This window comes from Podarcis filfolensis, assembly GCF_964270895.1.
Source record: "Podarcis filfolensis genome assembly, chromosome: 8".
In the NCBI taxonomy this organism is placed as follows: Eukaryota; Metazoa; Chordata; class Lepidosauria; order Squamata; family Lacertidae; genus Podarcis; species Podarcis filfolensis.
Genome location: NC_139611.1, coordinates 19,944,022 through 19,958,768, shown reverse-complemented (window position 1 = coordinate 19,958,768; position 14,747 = coordinate 19,944,022). Strand labels below are relative to the sequence as shown.

The window sequence follows — 14,747 nt, the reverse complement described above, 5'->3', positions numbered from 1 at the left end:
GCAGAAGAGGTGTTTCTCTTTCACACACACACACACACACACACACACACACACACAACCTTAAGTGTCAAAGAGGTGTGTCTTCACCTCATGGTAAATGCAAGGTGCATCTCTGTGGGTTCAGAGTGCCACAATCTGGGAGCTGCTGCAGAGAAGCCCATATCCTGTGCTCCCAATCCCCAAACCTCTGTGGGTGGCAGTGCTGCCAAGAGAAGCAGTCTTCTCTACCAGTCTTAAGAAGGTCAGTACAGATGGAGACAGACTTTCAGATATTTGAGGCCTCTGGCTTGTGTAAGCAACACTCCGAAGAAACCCACTTAAACTGAGTTAGCCATGGTCAGTGGGTCAACCCTGAGTAGGGCCAGCACTGGCAATACACTTAAGCTCTCTAGGGTTGGGTTGGGCCTGCTATGCAGAGACTGCCACCCTATACCGGCATCTTACCTGGGAGTAAGTACCATTAAAGACAGCGGGACCTCACTGGCAAATGATCTTGCCCAGGATTGCTGTGTTAGGCTGTAAATCATAAGGATGCTTGACCCGGGATGGCATAAGGCCTGTGGCGATCATGGGCACATAGCTCCAAGCAAATGTGTGTAAGACTGCACTGTTAAAAAAAAAAAAAAGGATTTTGAAATTGAAATGAAAATTTTCTCTCTGGGAGGCACCTGCCTGTTTGGCTTCCAATAGTTTTGCTTTGGGAAAACGTGTGTGTGTTCCTATTTTCCCCTTGAATAATAATTTCATCTCAGGGAAATGTATGTCTTCCGCCACATCATGGAATTTATTTGTCACCTGAATTCATTTTAATCTCTTTTTGTAAGGAGAAGTGGGGGAACCCCAATTGCCTATTACAGAGTACAGTAGTACCTCGGGTTAAGAACTTAATTCGTTCCAGAGGTCCGTTCTTAACCTGAGGTACCACTTTAGCTAATGGGGCCTTCCGGTGCTGCCGCGCTGCTGGCACACGATTTCTGTTCTCATCCTGAGGTAAAGTTCTTAACACGCGGTACTATTTCTGGGTTAGCAGAGTCTGTAACCTGAAGCGTCTGTAACCTGAAGCGTCTGTAACCTGAGGTACCACTGTATTGCAAAGAGCCCAAAATACAGATGCATCATTAAAATTAAATGTTGTCCTCAAATTAAAGCACAAATAACTCCAGGAATGTCGGGGGGGGGGAGGGAGAGAGAGACCCTGCCAAAAGCAGGATAGAAAGAAAATTCCAGGCCAGTGTCTTAAATATCTGTGTGGCTTGTTAAAGTGGTACACCATTTTGCCTAAGTCCTGCTGTGATGTCTCCACAATTAACTGCAGGTTTCAGGTTGGCCTAGTGCAGGAATGAGGAGCCTAGTCCTTCCAGATGTTACTGGACTCCTCCTCCCATCATCCATGGCTGTACAAGCTAAGGCTGATGGGAGATGAGTCCAACAACATATGGAAAGTGACAGTTCTCCCCATCTAGTGCCTGCTTTTCCAAGCTCTACTCATTGGACAATACTGCCTCTCAATATCAGTTATGGTTTGCACACTTCCCCCTACCCTGTGCACATATTGACAGTAGTTTAAGGTTACCAGATTTTTTTCAATGAATCTGGGGACACTTTTCAACTTCCTCCAAAATAGATGGATTTTGTCAGGGGACTAATTTGTAAATCCGGGGTCTGTCCCCGGGAAAAGGGGATGTCTGGTAACCTTACTGTAGTTTATACGCACAAACAGGCACATGATTTTGCATATGATATGGTGCTTAATATGGGAGGATAAAATAACTTGGTTCCAGGGATGGATCTGTCAATTTTGCTTCTCTCCATTTCTTCCGACTAAACATTTAAGAGGAACTTTCTGATGCTTTAACAGTGGAACATACTCCCTTGGAAGGTGGCCAAATCTCCTTTGCTGGAGGTTTTCAGCATCGGTCAGGGGTCACTGAGCTGCAATCCCTGCATTGCTGGGTTTTGGACGACTCAGAGAAGACCCACTGAAATGAATGGGGCCGAAATGAGTCGCGACTCGCACCTGCTAATTTCAAGGACTAGCGTTCGGTTGCAAGCCGATTTTTGTGTGTGGATCTTTCTTTTTTCCTTTAAAGCCTAAAGGTAAAGGGACCCCTGACCATTAGGTCCAGTCGTAACTGACTCTGGGGTTGCGGCGCTCATCTCGCTTTATTGGCCGAGGGAGCCGGCGTACAGCTTCCAGGTCATGTGGCCAGCATGACTAAGCCGCTTCTGGCGAACCAGAGCAGTGCACGGAAATGCCATTTACCTTCCCGCCGGAGCGGTACCTATTTATCTACTTGCACTTTGATGTGCTTTCGAACTGCTAGGTTGGCAGGAGCAGGGACCGAGCAACGGGAGCTCACCCCATTGCGGGGATTCGAACCGCCAACCTTCTGATCGGCAAGTCCTAGGCTCTGTGGTTTAACCCACAGCGCCTAATGTGCAAATGAAGTAACCTGAACTTAATATTGGATCGGTTGTGGGAGGGGTGGGGGATGATTGAAAGGAACCCAGACCGCGAGATATGCTCCCATCTCTAGCCTAGCAAGCTCCTTTCTAGTGAGCCTGATCTCTGAGCGTACCGAGAGCGTCCAGCAGAGGACGCCCACGAGAGCAGCACTTCCTACATCTGGTAATCTCAATTTCTCAGCCTTATGGGGAGAGGTCGCTCAGGTCCCTGCCTAAGGAGCGGAGGTGTGCTTCGTGTCCTTTTGCACTTGGGTCGTAACTTTTGCAATGGAGAGCTCTCCTCTGGCAGGAAGAAAGACACTCTCCACCCATAAACGAGACCCCCTCCCTTCCTCCAACCATCTCCCCCCCCCCGACTCAAATTTCCTTCCTTTTCTAATTCTGCACCCTTTCACAACAGCAGCACACAAAACCAGCCCTTCCTGATGGTGAAAATCACTTTTGTGGGTGTGTGGAGTGGGCGGGGGGGGGGTCACTACCGTCCCCAGGTAAGAGGTGTCAGTGAAGATCTGTGCGAGAGAGAGAGGGAGAGAGATGAACGGAGCCTCTTTTCCACCGGGGATTTCCAGGGCAAAATAGGAGAGGTGTGATGGCTTTTTCTCCCCCGTTTCTTTTTTTGGTGTGTGCTAATACCAAGCTAGAGATCCTAGGGAAAAAAGGCAGAGCGGAGAGAGAGCGAGAGAGAGCAGGGAGAAGGATTCCAAATTTGATCAAGCACCATTTTGATTAAAGGAAGGGAGAGTGGGGAAATTTGTGCAGAGAGAGAGGGAGGGAGGTTAGTAAACACACACAGAGAGAGCACAGGATCTGCAGCGTGGAGGGTTTTTCCCCCCTTTCCTCTCTCCCCCCCACCTCTGTCCCTCCACCCACCCACCCCCCTCCCTCCTTAAGCAACGAGCCTTTAAGATGGAGCGGCGCCACCTCAAATAGGTAAAAAAATCCTTTCTCTATGCAAGCGGGTGGGTGGGAAGGGGAGAGAGAGAGAGAGAGTGCGCGCGAGCAGGGGGAGCAAAAAACCCAAAAAACCCACCTTGCTAATTTCTTAGGATGAAATCGACAAGACCCAGTTGCAAGCCCCTTTTTGCAAGCGGCGAGAGCACCCCCCAACCCAAAAGGAGGGTGCCACCCACCCTGCCGTCCCACATCTTAAAGTCCCGGGGCGGGGCTGGCTTGGTGCGGTGGGTGGGTGGGTGCGCTGGGGAAAGGAGGGCTAGGATTATGATCATGGTTAATTATGATGATGATGATTTAAAGAGCCTGATTTTGGGGGGTGGGAATCGTTCATGCTGACTTTGCAAAAGCACTAGCTTGTTGTTGTCTTTTTTTAAAAAATAATAATGTATGTCTCTCTTAAAAAAACACACATTTTAAACAAAAATGCATCTAACTTAGATGGTGCAGGAGGTATTTATTCCAGCTTCAATGTCACCAAGAGAGAGAGAGAGAGAGAGAGAGAGAAGGAGGGAGGGAAAAGGGGGTGGGTGGAGAAAGAGAAGCTGCCAAAATCCATCCTCAGGTCACGTTTTGTGGGGTTTTTGATTCCTCCTCTCCATCCCACCCCCCCGGGAGGAAAAAACACAGCAGCAGTTCCAGGCAGGCAGCAGAGCCTGGGGTCTGTGTGTGTGTGTGTGTGTGTGTGTGTGTGTGTGTGTGCGCGCGCGCTCTCTCTCTCTCGTGTGTGCGCGTGCCTTTCCTCCCCAGCGATGGGTCTCCTCCCCAGCAAATGGAACAAGACCAGGCGACTATCTTTTTAAAAGACTCCAACATGACGCCACCCCGTGCCCACCAACATCTCATCTTGCCAGCCGCCTTCTTCCATTTTCCCCCCTGCTAAGGGGGGGGGGGGAGTGGAGGAGAGAGAGAGAGAAAAGAGAGCAGAAAGGGGAAGCAATTTTTAACAGCCTTCCCTCTCCCAGTCTTCTTTGCACCAATTGCTCACCCATACCTTCCCCCCTCCAAAAAAAAAGAAAAAAGAATGGATCCTTATTTTGAGCAGAGGATGCCGTGAAGCTCCAGAGTGTCATCTGATGGCCCCAGAAGCAGAATCTACTCTTTATCATTCCTTTCCACCCGCCTCCTCTCTTTCTCTCTGCATGTTGGGTTTTTTTTTTTTCATTTCTTACTTGGTTTCGTGTTTTGCTTTTCTTAACAAAAAACCAAAAATCCCCACAAATTATTATTTTTGGGGGCTGGATCAATTCCTCTGCCTGGTGTTGGCGGTGCACCGCTGTGATGTGGTCGACCTTTCGCTTGGACGGCTTGAGTGGATCGCATGATTTGCCCTAGGAATCTTTCTCTTCTGCCTACCTGCCGATCCCTTCTATCTATCGATATATGTTGGACTAATCTGAGGAAGAAGAAGAAGAGGAGGAGGAGGAGGAGTTGGAGGAGAGCGGGGTGGAAAGCAAAAGACCCAAACAGACCAACAAACCAGCCAGAAGGTTCAGCTTGGATAAGAAAATAGAGGAGTGCATTTGTGTATGCTTGGAAATTGGGGGGGCCAGGAGCCTGCCCCCCCTTCAGGACTGCAGATCGGTTTGAAGACCTTGTACCTGACCATCTCTGACCTCTATAGGAAAAGCTGGCACCCCTTTCTCTCCTTTTTCATTCTGGGCAAGGGGGTGGGGGGTGGGCTGGGGGGTAGTGACACAGCAGCTGTCCATTTCCAGTTGATGTCCATGAATACAAACACCATGATATTTATGATCTTGGGGGCCTCAATTGTTATGGTAAGGAGACACTTCGATTTCCTCTTATTCCCTTCTCTCTCTCGTCTTCCCCTTCCCCAAATTCTTAGGTGCGGTTGTGGAACGTCTGATCTGTGTGCCCCATTTCAATGTATGTGTGTGTGTGTAATATATAATTCTGAGGGCAAGTCGTTCTTTCATAGGCCTAGGTTTCCTTTAATATATATTAGCAATCAAACACGAGAGACTGTTTTATTCCAACACTTCTAGCCTTATGGGGTTGTGTGATTATTTTTATTATTATTATTATTGAAACAGGCAATTGCGTGCTTGATGGATATGAACGCACTTTTGGACCGATTTCACAATTATATCTTACCGCATTTGAGAGGTGAAGACAGAGTCTGTCACTGCAACTGTGGAAGGTAAGGCCAGCGGCCAGCGGCCATGCACCATCCCATCCCATTTTTGGGGGGGGGAGTTTGTACACTGCATTTCTCACCTCCCATTGGGAGTGGAGGGGTGGGGGTGAGAAAGAGAGAGGCAGAGAGAAATGTGGCCACGCAGAACAAGGAAGGATGAGGGATGTACTGTTTGGGTATTTTGCCAAATTCCAGGGAATCTGTTGCCTTGGAAAGTGGATGTCATCAGGGATCTCTTGAATGTTTCAAATGGTCACAGGAATCACCCTTAGCCATTCTGCCGTACGCTCCCTTGTAGTTTTTCCTCACAACAACCCTGTGAGGTAGGTCGCGATGGCAGTGTCTGTACTGCAGTCTGGAAAGGGTGGTCTTGTTGGGGGCCTTACCTGGCGAGTTTACATCAGGTGAGATTCAGCTGCTGGGGTGCCCATTGCTGAGTTTGTTCGTTCTCATCATTTAACCCATCCACCGATGTGCAAATAATATACGTATGGATATACCTCTGCAAGGTTTGTGGTGATGGCTGGCAGCTTAGAGGACTTAAAAAAAACAAAAAAACCCACGAGGGGGACATCAAGCAGATTCATTGAGAATAAATTGGCAGCTGTTTACTTTTGAGGAGAAAATGGAACCTGCATTGCCAGCAGCAGTCTACCCTCCAGCGCCAAATTACGGGGGACGGCCAATCAGGGAAGGCTGTTCCCTTTGTGGTTTTTTTTGCTTCTGAGTTCCCCAGTGACATCTTGACTTCCCGCTCTCGGAAGACAGGACGTAGGGACCCGGTGGATCTTTGATCTGACTCGACAAGCCTGATTTTTAAGAGCAGTTGTGGCAGGCGCACAAATGGGGCGGTGGTGGTTGCGAAAGAGAGGCTGAATTTCCTTTGAAAACACTTGGTGTCCCCCCCATAGTTCAAAGACCAGTGCCACTTCCTAAGGGTGTTTTGTGGATATCTGAGAAGTTAGAATCAGGAGCTGCTCAGGAATGTACGAGCACCATTCGTTCAGTACTGTGTACACTGACTGGCAGCATCTCTCCAGGGCTTCAAACAGAAGTTTCTCCCGGCTCTACCTGGGGGGATTTGAACCTGGGACCTTTTGTATGCAAGGCCGATTCTCTACAAATGAGCTACAGCCTTTGGCTGTGTTTTATAAGCTCTTGGCATCAGCTGAGCATCTTGGCTCCTAGGCTCTCTCTCTGCTCCCATTTTAGGGCTTTACTTTCAAGATCTACAGTTTTCCTCACATTTTTAGTGGTGTCTTTCTTTGATGGTGGTGTTGGAGGAGGTGTTGGAATGGATGAGCTTCTGCTTTTAAGAATTCAAATGCAGGCGATGCCCTTTCAGAGCAGAGAGAGGTGAAGTGAAATGGGTTTCAGAGGAGGCCAGAAGCCTCTGTTTCCCATTGCCAAGTGCCGCTGGTGCCAATTCCCGTCATCTCTAACCATTGGCCATGCTGGCTAGAGGAGGTGAAAGTTGAAGCGCAGCAAGATTCGGAAGGCAAAAGCCTTTGCTCATCAAGGGTACGTCCAACGAGTCCTAGGTTGAAGGAACTCGGTTTGGGGAAGAGTTGAGGGGGACTTGCGTACCTAAAATGTTGATGCATAGGAACACAGAAAAATGGCTTATGAGTCAGATTGGTTGGTCTAAGTCATGGATAGGCAAACTAAGGCTTGGGGGCCAGATCCGGCCCAGTCGCCTTCTGAATCTAGCCTACGGACGGTCCAGGAATCAGTGTGTTTTTACATGAATAGAATGTGTCCTTTTAAAATGCATCTCTGGGTTGTTTGTGGGGCCTGCCTGGTGTTTTTACATGAGTAGAAGGTGTGCTTTTATTTAAAATGCATCTCTGGGTTATTTGTGGAGTGTAGGAATTCATTCATCCCCCCCCCCAAAAAAAATATAGTCCGGCCCCCTCACAAGGTCTGAGGGACAGTGGACTGGCCCCCTGCTGAAAAAGTTTGCTGACCCCTGTCTAAGTAGCTCAGTAATGTCTGCTCTGATTGGAAGCAGCTCTCCAGGGTTTCAGATGGGAATCCTTACCTGGAGATGCTGGGGTGAAACCTTGGGCCAAAGCAGGTCTCTGCCTCAAACCTGCGATCCCTTTCTTTAAAGATAAGTAAGACCCTAGTCCTAGACATGAGGTTTTTCCAACAGGAAGCTGCCTTTGTACTGCATCGGACCATTGATGTATCTAGCTCAGCGCTGCCTACACTGACCAGCAGCAGCTGGCCCTCCAGGGTTTCCGATGGGGGTCTCTCTCAGACCTCCTTGGAGATGGCGCCTATTGTACCCAAGGCCCCTCCCCAATGAAACAACACCATAGGAGCATAAAGGTAAAGGTAAAGGGACCCCTGACCATTAGGTCCAGTCGTGACCGACTCTGGGGTTGCGGCGCTCGTCTCAATTTATTGGCCAAGGGAGCCGGCGTACAGCTTCCGGGTCATGTGGCCAGCATGACTAAGCCGCTTCTGGCGAACCAGAGCAGCGCACGGAAACGCCCTTTACCTTCACAGGGATTCGAACCGCCGACTTTCTGATCGGCAAGTCCTAGGCTCTGTGGTTTAACCCACAGCGCCACCCACGTCCCTTGCATTATACCAAATCAGACTGTTGGTGTATGTAACACAGGGTTGTCTACACTGACTGGCAGCAGCTCGCCAGGGTCTCTCCAAGCCCTCCCTTTCGTATGCAGGCACCCGCAGCCTTCTGTATTCAAAGCAGATGCTCTGCTGCTGCACTGTGGCCTTGAGGAGGGCAAAGGCTGGGCCTTTGCTGCCACAGGGCACAGGTACGACCCTAATGGGCTCAAGATGCCAGAGGGCAGTGTGTGGTTGAATCTAAGGAGATGGTGAGAGCCGTTCAACAACTGGAATGATCCCTCATTGAGCCAGTGGGCATTCCCTGACTGGGACAGTGGAGGCTGGTGCATTAGCGCAAAGGGGGCCCCGGCCCTGCCAACTTCAGCTAGCCCCCACCTGCCTGTCTTCTTACTAAGATCCAGTCTAGCTTCTTCCTTCTAATTCTCAGGGTTGTAGAGCTCAGCAGGGAAGAGAAGGATGACAATGAAGCTGGACTGAGTTGGTTTGGCCTCTTGTGGGCTCTGGCGCCACCTACTGTTCAGCTCCCAGCCTTCTGCCCAAACAGTCGCAACGGGCACTGGGCACCCCCTGATTGGGGATGCCCTGGTTTCCGATATTCCTGCTGAAGCCGGAGGGGCGAAGTACCATACATTCCCTGCAAGACCCTCTACAGCTGCGTACAAGCCATACGTTGAAAGCACATAACTTTCTCCCCAAATAAGTGCCGTTTGACCCTGCAGAACTACAGCTCCCAGGGTTCTTTGGTGGGGACACCATGTACTTTAAACGTATGTTGGGTACGGTGACTGGAATTTGGCCTCCTACTGTTTAGCCAAAACCTGTCATTTCCACCCATTTGTTCTAGCTCTGACTTCTGAAGTGACACTGTACATTTCAAACACATTGAAAGCTTCTGTCAAAGAATCCTGGGAACTGTAGTGCACCCCTTGGGAACTGTAGTATACCCCTAACAGCTCTCAGAAGCTGCAGTGTCCAGGATTCTTTGGGGGCTTGAAAAAGACAGCGCATGATGCCGTGGTGATCGTTCAACTTTCTTGTCATGTCGTGGTCAACTTAAGGTGAGCGATGAAAAATGCACCGCAAATAAACCTAAGCGAGGAAGTGGTTTACAGAGCTGTGTGTTGGGCGCATCATGCTCCTTTCGCTTGGGAGAAAAGGAACAATCATGCGCATGACCAAGGAGCCAATTTATAGGGGCTGAGGTCCCTTTGGGGCCCCCCAATAAAATATTTAAGGGGGTTTGGCCCCCGTCGATCAGCACTGCCATTCCCGATTATGTGTGGCAGGACTTACCCCCCCCCCAAAGATATTTTATTCAAGTTGGCACTCCGATGCGCATCATGTAAAGTTTGGACTCTGGCGGTGCTGTGTCCACACCATACATTTCTCCAAAGGGCTCTGGGAACTGCAGTTTACCTCTGCACCTCCCGGCACCTTTAACAGACTACAGTTCCCATGATGCTTTGGCAGAGAACCATGTGCTTTAAATATATGGAGTGGACAAAGTTTTGCAGCAATTAGCAGCCTTCCTCAAGGGAATCAGCATGGTGGAGTTATCTCAGGGAGTTGAATGAGAGCAGAGCTACGGACCCCGTGTCCTTTTTGCAGGAGAGGCAGTGTGGAACAGTGGGCGGATTTGTGGGACCTGAACCAGAGATGTCTGCGTTTATTTCATTTTAAAAATATCCACATTTTTATGTGCTACTTGATTGATCAAATTAATTTGTTATGCATTGATATCCCACCTTTTTCTGCAAGGAGCTCCTGGTAGCATGCAGGGCTTTTCCCCTCCTCATTTAAACCTCACGACAATCTTGTGAGGTAGAAAAGTCTGCGAGAGGTCTCCCAGGCCCTAGTCCAGAACTCTAACCACTACACCAACTACCCCCTCATTACCGGTATATCTAGGCCTTCCTCCTTAAGCAGCCCACGGAGGCCATCAAATACAGAGTGTGAGCAGCAAACAGATTTTGACCCCTTCCCTTGAAAGACATGTAAATAATAATAATAATAATAATAATAATAATAATAATAATAATAATAATTTGAGATTCGTTTTAGACAAGAGACACCTTTAGCTTGACAGATCACTGGGTGGAAATAATGAGAGAGAGAGAATGAGAATTGCTTCCATGTCAATTGATTCAGGAGTGTAATGTCAGAAGAGTCGTAAATCTCACTTTGTTATCGCGTTCCATGTGTTTTGCCTCCACTTTGGACCGTTGTGCCAGTGGGCTTGCGGTGATTTTCTACTGGTCATTGGTTAGCGTGGGGGACATATTAATGGAGGATCTTTCAAACAAACAAACAAACAAACAAACATCTCCCCGCCTGCCGTGAGCAATTAAACTGGACTTTGCTCAATTGCTTTGGGCTGCGGTCAGAAACTCGCTCTTCGCGGTTGTCATCCGCCCTCTGACAAGGCCTCAGGTGGGGCAGGGATGAGAGAGGGAGGACCTCAAGGTCGCCTCCTTCCGTTTCAAGAGCTGAGCATGAGTTAAGGTCCCTCACCCCCAATATAAGGGCCTTAAAGGACAAAACTAACCCTTCTAATGGGGCCGGGAAACAACTAGGGAGGCAATGGTGACCAGCAGAGAACTGACGGCATGGGGTACTGGTGCTGGGCGTCTAGAGGGACAAACTTGTTGCGTGAGAGAACATGGCTTCAAATCACTGCACTCTCCACTCAAAGGGCTTCTAGTAGCCAGAACAGGAAAACCTTTAGCGGAGGTCAGTGGAGGCTGGTCCTTCAAGGCAAATAAGAAAATAAGACCCTGCTAGATCAGGCCAGGGATGTGGGTGGTGCTGTGGGTTAAACCACAGAGCCTAGGACTTGCTGATCAGAAGGTCGGCGGTTCGAATCCCCGCGACGAGGTGAGCTCCTGTTGCTTGGTCCCTGCTCCTGCCAACATAGCAGTTCGAAAGCACATCAAAGTGCAAGTAGATAAATAGGTACCACTCCGGCAGGAAGGTAAATGGCGTTTCCGTGCGCTGCTCTGGTTCTCCAGAAGCCACTTAGTCATGCTGGCCACATGACCTGGAAGCTGTACGCCAGCTCCCTCAGCCAGTAAAGCGAGATGAGCGCCGCAACCCCAGAGTCGGTCACGACTGGACCTAATGGTCAGGGTTCCCTTTAGATCAGGCCAGTGGCTCAACCAGTCCAGCATCCTGTTCTCACAGTGGCTGACCAGATACCCATTATGGCAAGCCTAAAGGCACAACCCGAAGACAAGAGCCCTCTCCCTTCCTATAGTTTCAAACAACTGGCATTGCTGCCTCTGAACGTGGAGGCAGAGCATAGGCATCATGGCCGGTAAGGTAAAGGTAAAGGGACCCCTGACCATTAGGTCCAGTCGTGGCCGACTCTGGGGTTGTGGGACTCATCTTGCTTATTGGCCGAGGGAGCCAGCGTACAGCTTCCGGGTCATGTGGCCAGCATGACTAAGCCGCTTCTGGCGAACCAGAGCAGCGCACGGAAACGCCGTTTACCTTCCCGCTGGAGTGGTACTTATTTATCTACTTGCACTTTGACGTGCTTTCGAACTGCTAGGTTGGCAGGAGCAGGGACCGAGCAACGGGAGCTCACCCCGTCGCGGGGATTCGAACCGCTGACCTTCTGATTGGCAAGTCCTAGGCTCTGTGGTTTAACCTACAGCGCCACCAGCGTCCCAGGTAAAGGTAAAGGGACCCCGGACCATTAGGTCCAGGCGTGAATGTGCAGGCAGAGCATAGCCGACATGGTCAGTAGCCTCTGTGAATTTGCCCTGTCCTCTTTTAAAGCCACCCAAGTCGGTGGCCACCATTTTTTCCTGTGGCAGTGAGTTCCACAGTTTAACTATGAAGAAGTGCTTTTGGCTATCTGTCCCGAATCTTCTAACGTTCATCTCCGTTGGGTGTCCAGTGTTATGAGAGCAGGAGGAAAACTTTCCTCTGCCCACGGTCGCCCTGCCACGCATGATTTTATAACCTTCTGTCATTTCACCTTTTCTCTAAACTATAAAGTCCCCAGTGTTGCAGCCTTTCCTCACAGGAGAGTCCTCCATCCCCTGAATCATTTTGACTGCCAGCCTTTTCCAACTCCACAATAACCCTTCGGAGGCGAGGCCAAACGTGGCACTGCCTGCCTGTCTACTTACAAGTCCAGCTGCTTGGCTTGGCCAGAGTGTAGCCGCTGTGTCCTCAGTTCTGAGGTGTGGGGTGAAGAGGAGGCCGATATATCATTCGGCTTCCCCGAGGACCGCTCTGCCCAACACCCAAATCCTCCGCTTGCCAGCTTGGTTGTGTGAATTGGCTGCCTGCATGTCCTTTCATTCCAAAGCTGGCCAGTTGGCTAGGAAAATAATACCTGGCCCGTTCCTCGCCCTCCTTCTCTGGGCCAATTGCCGTAATGTTTCCCGCAAGAGCCAAAAATGTGTCCCGGTTGCCCCAAAGCCTTTTCCCCTCCCCCAAATTAGTAAACGGTCACACGGTCAATTTCACTCGGCCCGGACACAAATCAGCTGTGTATCTGAATGGGAATCAAGAGGATCCCCGGTTTCTGATCTCAGCTACCCGGCTGGGTGTTGCTACCCAATGGTAATTGATGACATGATCCAGCCCTGGTAGGTTTGCCAGCTTCAGGGGTGCGGTAAGGTCATTTTGGACTCTGGGCTTCGTGGTCTCTTTTTTTTATACATATATAAATTTTATTAGGTTTTTTTTTTTAACATACCATTTTCAACAATAATTACTGTATTTTTTGCTCTATAAGACTCACTTTTTCCCTCCTAAAAAGTAAGGGGAAATGTGTGTGCATCTTATGGAGCGAATGCAGGCTGCGCAGCTATCCCAGAACAGGAAGAGGGATTGCTGCTTTCACTGCGCAGCAATCCCTCTTGCTGTTCTGGCTTCTGAGATTCAGAATACTTTTATTCTTGTTTTCGTCCTCCAAAAACTAGGTGCATCTTATGGTCTGGTGCGTCTTATAGAGCGAAAACTACGGTAAACATAGTTTTACATCTTATACAGTTTTTGGACTTCCATCAATCACATCTGAGAATTTTTCCAATCTATTCACTTAATATACATTTCTTACTTTCACTATTACATTTAAATCTCATAACTAATACCTCTCTTCTTTCTCTACTTTGCAATGTTTCATATATTTCTCTTTACAAAACTTCTTGTAGTCCTACTAGTGTAATCTGTTGATTACAGTTGCTCTTCAAATAGTTTGTATATTTCTTCCAATCTTCTGTGAATCTCTGGTCCCGCAGGTTTCAAATCCTTCCTGTCATTTTATCTAATTCTGTGTAGTCCATTAATTTTGTCTGCCATTCTTCTTTCGTCGGAATCTCTTCTTCCTTCCATTTCTGGGCTAACAATACTCTTGCCGTTGTTGCTGCACATAAAAACAATTTAACATCCTGTCTATTAATATCCTCACCTATAATAACAAGTAAAAATGCTTCTGGTTTTTTTTTAAATGTATATTTCAACATCTTTTTCATCTCATTATACAGTGGTACCTCAGGTTAAGTACTTAATTCATTCCAGAGGTCCGTACTTAATCTGAAACTGTTCTTAACCTGAAGCACCACTTTAGCTAATGGGGCCTCCCGCTGCTGCCGCACCGCCAGAGCACGATTTCTGTTCTCATCCTGAAGCAAAGTTCTTAACCTGAAGCACTATTTCTGGGGTGGTGGAGTCTGTAACCCGAAGCTTATGTAACCTGAAGTATATGTAACCCGATGTACCACTGTACAGTATATCATTTCTCGGAAGTTTTTTACTTTCTTACATTCCCACCACATATGATAAAATGTTCCTTCCTTTTCTTTACATTTCCAACATTTATTATTTGTCTTATACACGGGCTTCGTGGTCTCAATGGGAGCATAGAGATAGAACATCTGCCTTGCCTGGAGAAGATCCCAGGCTCAATCTCCAGCGGTGTCAGGAGCAAGCCAGCAATAAATCACATCAGGCATATCGGAGTTAACCCTTTATTAGCAAAAGCAGGCTCTGTGCAGGCCTAATGAGCACAGCAACTCATTAGATCAGGCATAGGCAAACTCCGGCCCTCCAGATGTTTGGGACTACAACTCCCATCATCCCTGACCACTGGTCCTGCTAGCTAGGGATGATGGGAATTGTAGTCCCAAACATCTGGAAGGCCGGAGTTTGCCTATGCCTGCATTAGATCTTGCCCCCATGAAGCAGTTGCTGAGACTGAAGGTCCCTGCCTCCCATCAGCTGTCTTAAGTCCCCTCCTCCAGGGTTTTCCCCAAGCAATCTGAGACTGCGCCTGCGTACAGCCTGCTGCTGCTCTGCTCATTTCAGCCCTCTGCTAGTTCTGGGAGGCAAAAAGGGAGGGGAGCTTGTCACTAGCAGGACCAGTGGTCAGGGATGATGGGAGTTGTAGTCCAAAAACAGCCGGAGACCCAGGGTTGAGAAACACTGGCGAAGCATCACGATGCTGAGAGGGCAGATGGGGCCTAAGTCCCTACACAGTAAAGCGGAGCCCTTGAAGTCAGCACACCTAAGTTAGTTGTGCCCATTAACTTCCGTGGGTCTACTCTGAGTAGGACTG

The 14,747-nt window shown here is 48.8% G+C and overlaps 1 protein-coding gene and 1 long non-coding RNA gene across 3 annotated transcripts in view; one reads left to right on the top strand and one right to left on the bottom strand.

The window, feature by feature from the left end:
• LOC310769645 overlaps window positions 1-14,747 on the bottom strand; it is a 53,766-nt gene that overhangs the window by 30,377 nt on the left and 8,642 nt on the right. The gene's annotated exons all lie outside the window — the stretch shown is intronic.
• The window catches only part of TMEM240 (transmembrane protein 240), a 40,685-nt gene continuing 28,899 nt past the window's right edge, over window positions 2,962-14,747 (top strand). The window contains exons 1-2 of one of the 2 annotated variants that reach the window (XM_083628997.1): window positions 2,962-3,396; window positions 5,472-5,578. In XM_083628997.1, the coding sequence (XP_083485123.1) occupies window positions 5,487-5,578 (92 nt within the window). In that variant the 5' untranslated portion in view covers window positions 2,962-3,396; window positions 5,472-5,486. Of the gene's footprint in view, window positions 3,397-4,101; window positions 5,196-5,471; window positions 5,579-14,747 lie in introns of those variants that run through there. The other variant, XM_083628996.1, reaches the window with a different exon arrangement.